The 14,113-nt window shown below is 48.3% G+C and overlaps 1 protein-coding gene across 2 annotated transcripts; it reads right to left on the bottom strand.

Annotated features, from left to right (window-relative positions):
- Positions 1 to 2,711: 2,711 nt before the first annotated feature.
- Positions 2,712 to 12,876, bottom strand: LOC113025016 (uncharacterized). Of its 2 annotated transcripts, XM_026172356.1 has the most exons (13): positions 12,320 to 12,876; positions 12,149 to 12,242; positions 11,888 to 11,975; positions 10,129 to 10,465; positions 9,935 to 10,028; positions 7,198 to 7,285; positions 6,587 to 6,893; positions 6,127 to 6,220; positions 5,932 to 6,019; positions 4,811 to 5,129; positions 4,050 to 4,143; positions 3,887 to 3,974; positions 2,712 to 3,810 (listed from the first exon to the last, which is right to left on the bottom strand). In XM_026172356.1, exons 1-13 carry the CDS (start codon positions 12,378 to 12,380, stop codon positions 3,223 to 3,225), a joined length of 2,340 nt encoding a protein of 779 aa, XP_026028141.1. In that variant the 5' UTR covers positions 12,381 to 12,876; the 3' UTR covers positions 2,712 to 3,222. The 2 variants fall into 2 exon arrangements, with proteins under 2 accessions (XP_026028141.1, XP_026028142.1); XM_026172357.1 differs by lacking the exon at positions 12,320 to 12,876 and having other exon boundaries at positions 12,106 to 12,172.
- Positions 12,877 to 14,113: the final 1,237 nt, after the last annotated feature.

Here is a 14,113-nt window from a genome sequence, read left to right as displayed (position 1 = left end):
CACGCGCACACACACACACACACACACGCACACACACACACACACTGGTAGTTTACTGGCTACACTGGTGTAAAACCTCCCGTGTCCACTAACCCGTCGGCACGGTCATCGTTGACCGCAGCTGTACTTATTATTTTGGCTGCTGTAACAGGAATCCAGCTTCTGATTGGTTAATTTCTGGAAGCCTGCTGAGGGCCCTGTTACACGCCCTCTTATTTGTAACACCTGGCTTCATTTAAACAGGACATACTCGCCAAACCCGTTTTACTCACAGAGGCTTCAGTCGGCGCACGCCATGACCACAGACCTGCAGCAGCTTCGATGGCGTCTGGTGCTCGCATCTGTTTTTCATATGGAAACGACGTCCTCGGGGCAGGAAGTCACCGTCAGGATTTAAATAAAATCAAGGCACCAACTTTACTGTCCTCTAAGTGATGAACGCCGGCGTAACGCCATGTAATCATGCAATTCAGAGTAATCTGATTACAATTTACATTTGTGTTTTTCCCATGATGAGAATCTTTAAATATTTGTGTGCAGGCTCAGCAGTAAGTGTAGGACATATGCAAGCGAAAAACCAAAGCAGAAAAGAGGCTGTAGGTGCAAAGATAGGATTGGTGTTTATTAGGGGTGCAACGATATTCGTATCGATATTGAACCGTTCGATACAGTGCTTTCGGTTCGGTACGCATATGTATCGAACAATACAACATTTGTAATTTATTTTATCAACTTTCCTTCTGACGACGCTGTCTGTGTTGAGCGCTCAGTGAATCTGTGTTCGACTACTCCGCCTAGGCTGCACTGTCGAGCGCAGATCCACTGAGCGCTCAACACAGACAGCATAGTCAGAAGGAAGAGCGCAGGGCACCTCCCCCACCCTCATTCAGATCTGGCGTTTGGAATTATTTTGGTTTTCATGTGACGTATGACCCTGAAGGTAAGCGCGTCATGGACTAAAGTAAAACAGTATGTTGGATGTGCCATGCAATGCTTAATTACATGGGTGGGAGCTAGTGTGTTAGCGCAGTTAGCTCGTTAACGTGTTAGCCGTCTAGCCCCATGCACGGGGCGATCGGCGGTAGCTCGTTAACGGAGATTTGCCGTGTTGTGGCGTTAAGGTCATTTCAACGAGATTAACCTGAAAGCACTAGTGGGAACACAACGAATATGACTGCACATTTACACCGACATCATCCTAGTGCAAAGACAAAAACAACAAGCATGCTACTAACTTTAGCCGAGTCATTTAGACAGCTGTTAGCACAGGATTCTCCTTATGCTGCTGAGAATATAGCCCAGAAGAAGCGGATAGTATAGCTTTTATTTTGGAAAGAGACATTTCTCTGTAATAAACTCTCTTTTCCAAAGATGAGTGATTCCTCAATCAGATACAGGGCTCGCAATATCGCTAGCCCGACGTCCCGGAGCTAGCGATTTTTTTCAGTCGGGCTACCAAAATCTATCTCTGCCCTGCCCGTCGGGCTATTGTAGGAAAAATAAATGTCAATGCTTTTGCATTCTTTCAGAAATGTAGCTGGGTAATTATGTCATTGGCATCGGTGAGCCACTGTCAATATGTGACATATTGAAGTCGCGTTTGAATTTGCGCTTGTCTTTTTGCTTTCACTTTGCAATCGTGCGAACTGTGTATAGAGAGCGACAGCACTGATCTGTGAGTGATGATAATTTGTGCACCAATTCCTCTGACATTGTCTTATTAATCGTTAGCTTACTATGCAAACATGACAAGTGAAATCTCCCGCAGCTTAAACATGTGAGAGGTTGATCGCGCAGAGAATCGCTGAGCTTATGTGAGTGCGTGTGTAAAAGCAGGATTTTCAGTTCTGCTGAGCCAAATAAGACAGGTCAGGGTGAAGAAGTGACAGCCAAAGAAAAGCTTACCACAAAACGGAGAAGTTATGACAAATCAGACTATAAGGCAAAAAGAAAGTGCAGCTTTATGGTTTCATGGACAAAAGAATTTCTGTGGCTGCAATATGACGAGCTAAATAACCAGGGCTGCACATAAGTGGTCCGCAGGTGCGCATTCGCTGTCAAAATAAAAAACACGCACAAGGGTTAGGGTTAAATTTAAAAACTGTACTTTTGAGTTAAAATATATATTTATAATTTTAATAAATGACAAATTAAAAATGCATGAACATTTTTTTTGTATCGAAAAAATATCGAACCGTGACACCAAAGTATCGAACCGAACCGTGAATTTTGTGTATCGTTGCACCCCTAGTGTTTAGGTGTAGACAGGTGTGCTGATCAGAGCTCAGCAGCAACAAGGAAATCTGCCGAGGTCTACGAATTCAGCTACCCTGCACCCGAGTACAGGATGTTCAGGGCTGCACCTCCCAGTTTGTGTAATTAGTGGAACCATTTGTCCTGAAAATGTTTAGTAAAGTCAGTCGTTGCCCCCCCTCCATCACTGTGAAGAACTCGTAAAATCCCTCTGGAGCTTTTATTTTGAAATCCAGCTGCTCAGTGCAGTTTGAGTGGCATCAGTCACAAATTGGTGTTTTGTTTTAATTAAAGGCTCCTCTGGACACTTCAAGCACACAAGCATCATCTTACACGAGTGTGATCACAGTGAGGGATTCCCGGGAACAGCCCTCCTGCTTCAGTTTTCACTATTCCCGATGAACCCTGCAGAACCCTTTCAGTTCCTCAAAGAGAAGAAAGAAAACACTCTGTGGCACTGAGGATGGAAACGAGTTTAACTTGATGAACTTTCATTAAACACAGAAACAAAAGTCCTGCCTGACTCTGTGCAGCGCTCCTGGTAACCAGTCAGCATCCCAGGAGGGCGCTTCCAGAACGTCCAATGAAAACCAAACCGACCGGCCTCCACAGTGAGGTCGTGTTCTCAGGCAGCGCCGGACCGTTTTCATCACTGCTGCCGAGATCCGAGCGTCCGCCGCGCTGGGTCTCCTCCTCCTCCCCCGGCTGAACAGCTCAGAGATCCAAAGGCGGCCCGGCAGCCGCCTGAGAACACGACGTCAGCCACACCTGACTCAGGTGATGTTTCTGATTATTATGGACCTGCACGCAGAGCCGTCTGATCCCAGGACCGCCCACTCAGCGAGCTCAGTCCTTCACAGAAGTCCTTCTGTGGATCCAGAGTCTGGACCCACAGACAAGCAGGCGGTTTGCCAGCCCGCCACGAGGTCTGTACAGGGATAGTCCACGTCCCCACACCGCACCGGCGGTCTACATGAGGGCGTTGAGGTGCCCCGAGTGTCCCACAGAGTTCAGCATCAGCGCCCTCTGGTCCAGCACCTCCCTGTCCCGGCCCAGCGCCGCCCTCTCCTGCTCCACCATGGCTCTGTCCCGCTCCACTGCCGCCCGCTCCCGGTCCAGCCACAGCCTCTCCGCCTGCACCGCCGCCCTCTCTCTCTCCAGCGCTGCTCTGTCTCGCTCCACCATCTCTCTCTCTCGCTCCAGCGCCGCCCTCTCCCTCTCCACCATCTCCCACTCACTCTCCAGCCCCCCCAGCGGCCCGTCGCATGTCTCTGAGCTCCGCTGGTTCTGCTCCGCGCCGTCTCCGAATGCATCCGGCGCGTAGTCTGAGGAAGATGGGCGGGAGGGCGGTGGGGCAGGGGGAGGTGCGGGGGTGGCGCGGGGCCTGAGTCTGGGGGCGGGGTCTGGGTGCTGATCGTCGTCCTGAGTGACGGGGGCCAGGAGGGGGGCGCTGCTCGCCAGCCGGCCCTCCATGGCTTCGTTCATAAGGTGAAACCACGGCCAGGAGGAGGCGCCGTCTGCCACGGTCTCCATCCCGACAGGAGGGTACTTCAGGTCCTGAGGAGAGCAGAGGATTTTAGAAACACGCAGCCACGAGCAGCTTTACCGAGGCGGCGAGTTAGTGACGGCCTACCTTGTACCGCCTCTTCAGATTGTCCCACTTCTTCGCCATCTGGTAGGTGGAGACCTTCCCCTGCAGACCGAGCTCCTTCAGGATGGCTCTGACAGGAAGTGAGGACACAGAGTCAGGAACGCCTCGCTGCTCCGACATTCACCCGCACGGGAGGCATACTTACTTCCAGGCGGCTTTGGCGGCGTTCCTCCTCCCGGTGAACAACGCCTCGTTAGCGGCTCGAAGTTTAATCATCTTCCTCGTGTCCTGGTCGGTCACTGCGACGCACACAGGTCGACAGACAAGTCATCAGTGATTTTATGCTGCAGTTTCAAAGTTTTCAGGCTTTTTTGTGCTGCATAAGTTTAATTTCAGGTATTTTAAATTCGTTTAAAAGATTTTTATGTTCTTGTACTTTAATTCATTCAGTTTGAATAAATATCTTTTATTGATATCTGTATTTTGATAACAATTTTTTATTCATTATTTATTTTCAAACATTTGCATAGATTTCATGTGTTTACATTTTAAACCACATTTTTATTGAATGTTTTTTCAGTATCTGTATTTTAACACACTCATTGTTATTATGATAATATATATATTCCTTATTTCTGTGTGTAAACATTTTGTCTTTATTTTAATCAGTTATTTTTAAAGTTTTTATTTTACTTTGTAATTTATTCAATTTGAATTTTGTTACATTTTTCTTTGCAAAGCTTTTCAGCGTTTTTTCCTCACAGGATAAATTTCAGGTCTTATTATTTAGTCTTAACAGATGTTTGACTTCCTGTCTGATGTTGTCTTTGTTTGTATTCATTTGGTTTTTGCCGTTTTGTATTTTCTTAAACGTGAAAATTTTTCTTAAACAACGTGAGCGAAGCCTCGAGGAGGTTTGAGGGCAGCGATCGTCACCGGGCCGTGACCACGAAGAAATCCTCTCACTTTTATACGTCGGGTCGGAGGGTGTCGAACACTCCTCTCCGCTGGCGTCGATGTAGGTGACGTTCCCGTCGGACTCCGCGTTGTCTCCGCCCACCATGCTCTCCAGCTCCGACACGCTGCTCCTCTCCGCCATCAAACAGTCTCTGTCGGGAGGCGGGGACGAGCCGAACACGCCGTCCTCCTCGTTGGTCCAGACGGGCGTCACTCGGGGAGCTTTGCCCGTCAGACGGCCTTCCAGAGCGTCGCTCATCAGCTGGAACCAGGGCCACGAGGCCGGGTTGGTCTGACCCTCCATCCCCCGAGGAGGAAACTTCAGGTCCTGCAGACGCAGCAAACTCACGTTTCAGTGAACGCTTGAGGCGAGCAGCAGCTCTCTGCGGAGCTCTGCCGATTACTATCAGAGAGCTGCAGGACACTCAGGCGTCTAACTTTATCTAAACAGGTCCGACTGGACAAAGCAGGTTATAGGTTCACATGCAGGGCACACGTTACTGCGAGTCACCTGAGAGTCATCGAACACACCAACCACATTTCCTTCAGTTACTATAACACCTTGAGGTCAGTTTAAAACACACCCCTCCGCCTGCACACGACTAACGTATCGACGGCGCCTCAGTCTCGAGCGATCCACTCACAGACTTGCGTGTCCACACCGCCCACCTGCAGGACTGACACTACAGTAATTATCTCAGGACTGTTGTCACTGCCGATCAGGAAAAACTGGGTTTGTTGCACGTGTGGAGAAACAGCTCAGATCAAAAGGAATGTTTTTCTCGCTGGTGTAAATGTAAACTAGCAGAACATCGACACTGAAGCTGACTTCCTGGTTTTAACGCCTGAAGCTCGTAAGCGTCTCACACACACAGACATTCACAGTGGAGACGTTTATCCGGCCCACAGTGCAACAGGACAGCGTGCCAACGATGAGTCTCTGTAAAACCTGACATGTTAGCGTCTGTGCACCAAGTATTTGTAGGTAAAAATATAACAACACTTATTTAAATACAGGCAAATTAGTTATGAGGACAACACCGCCTCAGCTGAGGGCTAAAAAGGATGCGGCGGTAACACGGGGTCACATGACCTGAGGCACGCTGCTCAAACTGCTGCAGGGATCTCACCTTGAATTTGGTCTTCAGGTTGTCCCACTTCTTGGCAACCTGGTCAGGTGTTATCTTCCCTGTCAGACCCATCTCCTTCACTATTCCCCTGCGCACACGCGCACACACACACACACACACACACACTTTAACAGGACCCCGACACACACAGAAACGAGCGCAGTGTTTTCAGCAGACGCTCGAACGCTCGCTCACCTCCACGCCGGTTTGGCGGTGTTCCTCCTGCCGGTGAACAGAGACTCGTTAGCAGCTCGCAGCTCGATCAGTCGCCTCGTGTCGTCTTCGCTCACTGTGAAAAGAGGCGAATGCAAACGTTACTTTGAGGCGTTTCCTGCACGGCGTGCATGAATACGATCGGGTGACATCGTTTGTTTCGTTTAAAAACTTCCTACGTCCTGATTCCAAACGACTCCAGAACTGAAGCTCCGAGCACAACGAACTTTTAGACGAACCCTCAAACCAAGAGAAACCGGACCCATCACATGACCTCCTGGGCAGCTGATTGGCTGTGCTTTAATAGTTTTCACTTGCACATGTTCCCTTCCTCCCTGATGCCTACATTCCCCACAATCCACCCCGGCTGCAGCGCAGGACTAAGCTGTGCCCCTCAGTCTCACTCTGCTGTCTGAGCTCCGAGCTGATCGATTATCCTTACGTTTGTAGGTGAACTCGCCCATCCGGTGCAGCTCGCCCAGAGCCGCCGATCCGTTCTTGTCCTCGTTATCAACCAGCAGGTCCATCTCAGACTCCGTCAGAAACTCGGCCATCCCGCCTCGGCTCCGGCGGGCTCGCTTCTTGGGTGTCGGGGACAGCGACTCGCAGTCCTCGTCTTCATCCTCCACGATGGGAGTGAGGATGGGCGCGGCGCCAGCGAACCGTCCCTCCATGGCGTCGTTCATTCTGTAGAACCAGGGCCAGGAGCTGGGGTTGGTCTCCACGCCTCGAGCGGGAAACTTCAGCTCCTGGAGAAATGACAGGACGTCAACACTGCCACCATCTGCAATTACCCACGATTCACAGGGACGCCGCCGATTCAGCTTTTCTAACTATTGATTATTAGTTTATCTAATTTAACTGAAAGACGTGCAGCATTGTGGAGCTGCAAAGAACACATGAGTGGCCGTTATATAGTTGCAGTTCCTCTAACGTCCACTTGAGGCACCAAAACTGACATTAACAAAGAATGGCTATCGCCCCACCCACTGCGGGTTACGATCTGGACGGCGACGCCCCTTCGAGTCGTGGAGCTGGAGTGAGAGGACGCACCTTGTATCTCCTCTTCAGGTTGTCCCACTTCTTGGCCAGCTGGTCTGTGGTCAGTTTGCCCTGAAGGCCGAGCTCATAGAGAATCGCTCTGAGAAAATCAACAAATAAAGTTATTTGAATTGGAGCCGAGCCCCTTCAGACCTGACCAACAATGAACATGAAGGTTTGGAACTGTTTGTCCTCGGCAGCGTTGGAGTTATTTTAGGTTTTTAAGTCTTTAAAAAGATGAATTTCTCAAAACGCTGCACGAGTCCTGATTAATTTACTCAGGTTGGTTATTAAGTTGATGAGCCTGCAGCAGAGCGCCGTGAGGAAGTGATCTGGAAACATCAAAATGCATGTACTGGTCAATGCTGCCCCCTGCTGGTGTATGTTTGACTTCACATTTGGACAGGAGGGATTACAAAAGGTACCTTTAAGTCTTTGATAATGATCAGAAAAATAAACATTATTAAATGTCTGAGACGCTCTGCAAATAAAAACAAGAAATATTTATGAAACCCTAATCTACAAAAAGTATATAAAAAAGTCCAAAAACTTATTTCTTATCAATATATTCATTTTATTTTTGGTAGTTTTCTGTAAAAAAAAAAAAAAAAGTCTAAATGTGCTTCAGGCACCAAAACATTTAATACTCGATGATATCCTGATTTAACCTTTAGATCAGGCACACTTTAGGTCGCGGGCCAAACACGATAAACATTTATTGAACCCTACAACAATGTTTTTTAAACATAAATATGAATAAAAACAGACAGGAATATTATTCCAGATTAAATAAACTTAAAAAAAAGAAACTTTAAATATTTTGCTCTTCATAAAAATATATCCTGTCAAAATGATGCAAGATGCTGCCAAAACCCCAGGAAAAGTAAATGAAAGCAAACACAAGGTTGGAGCCGCATGTAGACGAGCTGGGCGTGGCTGCAGGAGTGGAGCTAATAAACTGTGCGGTCATTCAGTGTCGTACTTTCCCTGAGTGCATCATTACACTGCAGCTGCATCTGAATCTGCACAGGTGCAGCTCAGCAAAGTGCGCTGACTTGGTTCAACATTACTGCAACAGAGAAAGTGAGGCAGGCTGCACTGTTCCATTAGTGACAGCTTCACTGCATCACACATGTTCATGAACTGACAGGTTTCCTCGCTGAGCTCAAAAACTCTGTTGAACTTTTATCCCGACTCAGCCAGCGGAGCTCTGCATGAAGGAATGTGGGCAAACTCTGAATCTATTTCCCACATAAAAGACTGAAACTGACGGTGATTTAAACTTTTAGCTCAGATCAAATGTACGGTCTGCGTCGCGGTGATCATTACATGCTCCATTTTTAGGACTTTACCACACAGCCTTTCCTGGTGTGTGATGCAGTGATGTGCTGTTAACTCACCGGTACATTTCTCCTGCATCTTTACTCGCATCCTGCGGACTAGTCCGCTTTTTCCACCGCACAGCACCGGCGCTCCATCTGTTGTAAGTCCAACAAGTTTGTCCCAGGACAGTTTCACGTCGTTACACTTTGACATGCGTTTTTAAAAACGCCTTTTCCCGTCGTTGTCCCGTGCATCGATTTAATGTCCAATATTTCCTCTCCACGGATGAAGCTGGTCAGCTGTGCAGTGTCCATCATGTCTGTCCTTTCATCCACAGCCGAGCATGCAGTGAAGTTTTTGCTTCTTTCACACAGCTGTGTTCTTAAATCAGTGACCATCTCACCAACCGATCAGCAATCGTATTTCTGCTCAGGCTCACATTTGCTAAACTCTGCATTTTGTCTGGACACAAGACGTCCACAGCTTCATCCTGCAGCTCTTCAGAGCGGTACCGGGCTGCTTTGGCTCCTCTGCTACGATAAAACTTGCTTTCACAACAGCTTCACTTTGTGGTTTTGCTCTGGTGACGAACGTCTGCTGAAACGTCAGATTCTTCTTCAGCTCTTCTACTTCCTGTAGTTTCTGCGTTTCGGTTTTTCAGCTTATCCTGACGTTTTGTCTCGTAGTGCCGTCTTAAATTAAATTCCTTCATTACAGCCACGTTAGCTCCACTAATAAGACGCACGGTTTACCAGCATGTCTGTAAACATATATTCAGCCTCCCACCGGCGCTGAAAGGCTCTGCTTTCAGAGTCAACTTTTCTCTGCACCATCGTGAGCGGCGAGCTTGACGCGGGAATGTTCCCAGTTAGCCTAGCGCTCAGCAAGGAGGCTGCAGCGCTGCATCATGGGATCCGTAGTTTGTATATTACTAGCGCCTCATATCGCCGGGACATGCATAACAATAATAATACATCTACATAAAATGATCTCGCGGGCCGGATGTGGCCTTGACTTTGACACATGTGCTTTAGAAGAAAACGTTCGATTCATTAGGACCACATCATGTAACGGAGATCAGTGGAGCCTTCGTTTACTGTGACCAGGCCACAGCTGGACGGGTGGGAAACCTGCTGTAGAGGCTTGAACTTCAAACACGCCCAAAACATGTTTGAAAACATATTTTCATGACATTAAACCGTGCGACTATCCCAGGAAGTTGATTCCGTTTCTCACACTGAAAAAAACACTCCGAACAGGTGATTTCGTCACCCGGGTGACTGAGCGCGCATCAACACAATATGACAAATTATTTCTTTAAATAAGATCCACGTCAATAACAAATCTGAGATGACGGAAATAAAAAGACAATAACAAAATCAAACCAGAAACCGGTTCAGACCTGGTTCAGGTGCGTTCGACTCACCTCCAGGCCGGCTTGGCTGAATGTTTCCTGCCAGTGAAGAGCGCCTCGTTGGCTGCTCGAAGTTTGATCATCCTCTCGGTTTCTTGTTCGCTCACTGTCAACAAGAGGTGGGGGGTGGGGTGGAGCCATTAAACACTCGGTCCTGCGTGAGGTGTGATTATACCTGATGATGTCAGCCAGGTGCGTCTGCCTACTTTTATACGAGCACTCGGTCATCCTCCTCCAGCCCATCGGGATGCCCTCAGGGGGCGGAGCCTCCGTATGAACCCCCCCATCATCCGCTGCTGTTTCGGCTGCCACCGTGTCCTCCATCTCCGTCTTGATGAGGAACTCCAGAATGTCGGTGTTCTCCTGGTTCTGATTGGGCTGGCAGTTGCCACGGTGACCGGCGTTGCCAGCGGTCTCTGGGCTCAGCACCAGGTTGCTGTTGTAGAGGCGACCCTGCATGGCTTCATCCATGATGTGGAACCACGGCCACGACTCCACAACGCCCCCCATGTGGTCCTGGCCCTGGTATGGCTGCTTCAGGTCCTGGAAAGAGGAGAACAGTGACCCCTGCAGGCTGAAACAGGGACGTACAGTAAGAGCTGCCTGCAGGCGAGCGTCAGCAGAAAAACTGTTCTGCAAAGTGCGTCACAGAAAGAAACGTGCCAAATAAAAAGAATTAAACATGAAGACATTTAAAGGTCTTTTTCCTCCAGTCGACTCCCTGAAAGATTCACCAAGAAGCAGACAGATGTGCTCATCGGAAAAATCACAAACAAACAAACAAACAAACAAACAAACACCGTCTCTCCTCATGTCTGAAAAAGTAACTGTCCCCAAAACCTGATAACTGGTTGTTCCACCCTCACCCAGACTGATTTAAGTCCAGACTCGTGGTGTTTGCTGGTTGAGATCTTCAGCCTGCTTCACTTTGTCAAACAGCTTCTATTTAAAGGATTTCTGAGTCACCACTAGGGATGGGTACCGGTATCCGGTGCCATTACGGCACCGGTTCTGACATTAACTGTACTAACCAGACCGAAAAGCAGCGCACATTTCGGTGCTTTGTTTTCTTGAGATGTCACACACTTTGGATTCTAGCCAATCCTTTTACGTACGTACGTTCTTTTAGAGCAGAGCTACAGATTAAAAATGTCCAAGGTGAAGCGGTCAAAAGTCTGGCTGTACTTCACAGCAAAAGATGCAAACTCAGCAGCAACAAGTGCTTTAAGCTGATACTGTGATACTGTCAAAGGAGGTAACACCTCGAATCTGATGAAACACCTGGCGACGCATAGCGTTTTTTTAAAAGCTGAGAAATGCGCCGTATTTGATAGCTCGCTGCGAGACCTCACACCGAGCACATCTACTGCAGGTGTGGTGCCTGTTATCGGACCCGGAGCAACATCCCCCAAAAACACGAAGAGGAGAGTCCTGGCCCCTAGCCCTGCCAGTGTAGCAGAAATGATGAGGATGATGATGCAGCAGCCGTTCTTCTCTGCGTGAGGAGCTTCATGTTGTTCGTGTGTAATTTACGTTGAGTAGGCTAACCACGTTATTACATTAATGCATGTAAGGTGAACTAGCAAACATCATCATAGCTACATGCGGCTGTCTTCTTGTTTGATGGCAGATACTCCCTTCACCCTGGCCAAAAAGGCTAAAATGACCAAAGAAAAAGTGGAAAACAGCTAAACATGAGAGGTTTTTGGACAAAGTTTGTGTTTTTCCATTCTTTAATCACCGGTTCAAGCACCGGTTTGGTACTGGTATTGGATAAAACCTAAACGATACACATCCCTAGTCAGCAGGTCTGACAGGGATCAGGCCTGGGAGTGGCAGTGAAGGGAGTCTTTGCAAAAACATGAGGATGATCAGTTAACTTGTGAGTTCATGGGGGGGGGGGGGGGGGTAATGACTTTCACAGACATGAGGAGAAGAACAGCAGCTACATGGCATCTCATGTACCTTATATTTTGTCCGCAGGTTGTCCCATTTCTTGGCGATCTGGTCTGCCGTCAGCTTCCCTTCCAGACCGAGGCCTTTCAGGATGGTGCTGAGGAGACAGGAAGCAGGACATGAGCACTCACTGAGGCCGTGGGAACTTTATGAGGGTGCTGCGACCGGTCCTGGCCGCTGGCACCCGGATCTCTCAGGTTAAACTGCTTCTGCTGCTCCTCGGTCACCTGTCGCTTGCTCAGGTGAGTCCAGGAGCAGGCGGGCTCATACCTCCAGGCTATCTTTGCAGAGTTCCTCTTCCCTGTGAACAGGGCCTCGTTGGACGCCCTGAACTCGATCAGCCTTTTCACATCCTCTTCGGTCACTGCAGGCAGGCAGCGGAGGTCAAAGGTCAGCAGCTCAAACACATGGAGCAGCACTTTTAAGGGTACAGGTACTTACTCTTATAGGAGTTCTCTGGGAAGTGAGGCAGCGGGTGGGGGGCCGGCTCCATGGTGATCATGAGAGGACACAGCTAGGAGAGAAGGAAGGAAGGAAGGAAGGAAGGAAAGAGGGAGGGAGGAGGAGGAGATGTGCTGTGTTCAGGCCCGATGCTAACTACATCCGCTAGCGCATCCTGTTGCTCCTACAACGGGGCTCCTCCGTCCATCACGGGGGCCGGGCCGTGTCTGTGGGCGGGGGCCGCCGTCTCCTCCCGGTGAACCGTTAGCGGCCAGAGGCTGCAAGCTAACTCAGACGGCTAAAGCTAAACAACAAACAGACCGCGGAGCCGGGCTTCCCGCCGCACAGAGAGACACCGGCTCCTGTTAGCTCGGCTCGGCCCCGACCTCCGCCTCCTCTCGGTATCTTATGTCACCTCCTCCGACGGGCGGAAAAGCGTGAATTAAAGCGTCCCCGTTAACGGAGCTAGCCTGCATCCCGACGCTCTGCTCCGAGAGAAGGGTACGCTCGATATCTCCACCCGGGCCTGGCCGCTATCACCTGACCTCCGGCTCGAGAGGGCGGGGTCAACACAAACACAACCAGCTCATTTTTTCCCCGTGTATTATTATTATTATTATTATTATTATTGCTTTTTTTACATTAAGTAAATATGGGGATTTATAACATATATATGGATATGAAACAGGACTGCCTGAAATTGTAATAACTAACTTTCGCACTTTAGTGGTAAAAGCTTTTAGGCAGGAAGGGGTTCAACTCCAGGCCTCGAGGGCGTCCTTTAGATGTGTCCTTGATCCAACACAGCTGATTTAAATGGCTAAATGACCTCCACAACATGTCCTGTAGTTCTCCAGAGGCCTGGTAATGAACTCATCATTTAATTCAGGTGTGTTGATCCAGGGTGAGATCTAAAACTTGCAGGACACCGGCCCTCGAGGCCTGGAGTTGGACACCACTGCTTTTTTTTTGCCTGTCCCGTTTGGTTCTTTAGCTGTCATTGATGAGTTGATGACTGAAGGCCAACAAAGATATCCAACAGATTTACTTTACCAAGTGGATCATCACGGCTTTGTCGTATTGATCCATTTGATCAACCTTTGTTGTTATTATTTATTTTATTTAATTTTCAGTAGTTACAAATGGGACAGACATGGCTGGGGAATAGGAAAGGGAGAAAGAAAGATGAAGGAACAGAAAAACAGAGGGGAAGAGGGACAGTGAGAAAGGACACTTAAAAAGAAAACATATCCCAGATCACCTGTTGAGAGAAAAAAAGACCCCTGCTTTTACGTATTTACCACATATTTGTCTAAATTAGGGAACTCTGTCACTGAACTAACACAGCCAACTCCCTCAGCGTGTTTGTAGTCTTGGCTCATATTGCCTTCATATTAAATTATTTTGTGCTTTTTACAGAACTTTTTAAACATTGCACTCAACAACAAACAAATCCTCCCTACGACTGGCCCCCAGGCCGCAAGTTTGAGACCCTGGACTGGACAGAAGCAGTATTTTAGGCTGTAAAAGCAGACAGTATCAGCTTCATGTGCATGTAGGTTCATGCAGCTCAGTCCCAGAACAGGAACAACGCATTTAAAATCCAGTCTGTAACAAATGCAAATGTTCACATTGACAAGTCAAAAATAGCTTCAAGGGAAGACAGTTACGTTCAGGCCATCAGTCAGGACCAACATATTTAAGGAGTAATGCAGAAAAATAAGAGAATGAATAAAACCACCTGAGGTTACTGTTTTATCGTCTGTAAGATTCTGTTTTCTGTAATAAATAAGT

Source organism: Astatotilapia calliptera, chromosome 7 (genome assembly GCF_900246225.1).
Source record: "Astatotilapia calliptera chromosome 7, fAstCal1.2, whole genome shotgun sequence".
NCBI classification, from domain to species: domain Eukaryota; kingdom Metazoa; phylum Chordata; class Actinopteri; order Cichliformes; family Cichlidae; genus Astatotilapia; species Astatotilapia calliptera.
This window is presented reverse-complemented; position numbering and strand designations above follow the sequence as displayed.

Coding starts and splice junctions, on each gene's coding strand:
- LOC113025016 (XM_026172356.1), bottom strand. CDS start 12,380: ATGATCACCATGGAGCCGGCCCCCCACCCGCTGCCTCACTTCCCAGAG. Junction 11,976..12,148: donor TCTGCAAAGATAGCCTGGAG/GTATGAGCCCGC, acceptor CTGTCTCCTCAG/CACCATCCTGAAAGGCCTCG. Junction 6,221..6,586: donor GGGCGAGTTCACCTACAAAC/GTAAGGATAATC, acceptor CTCTTTTCACAG/TGAGCGAAGACGACACGAGG.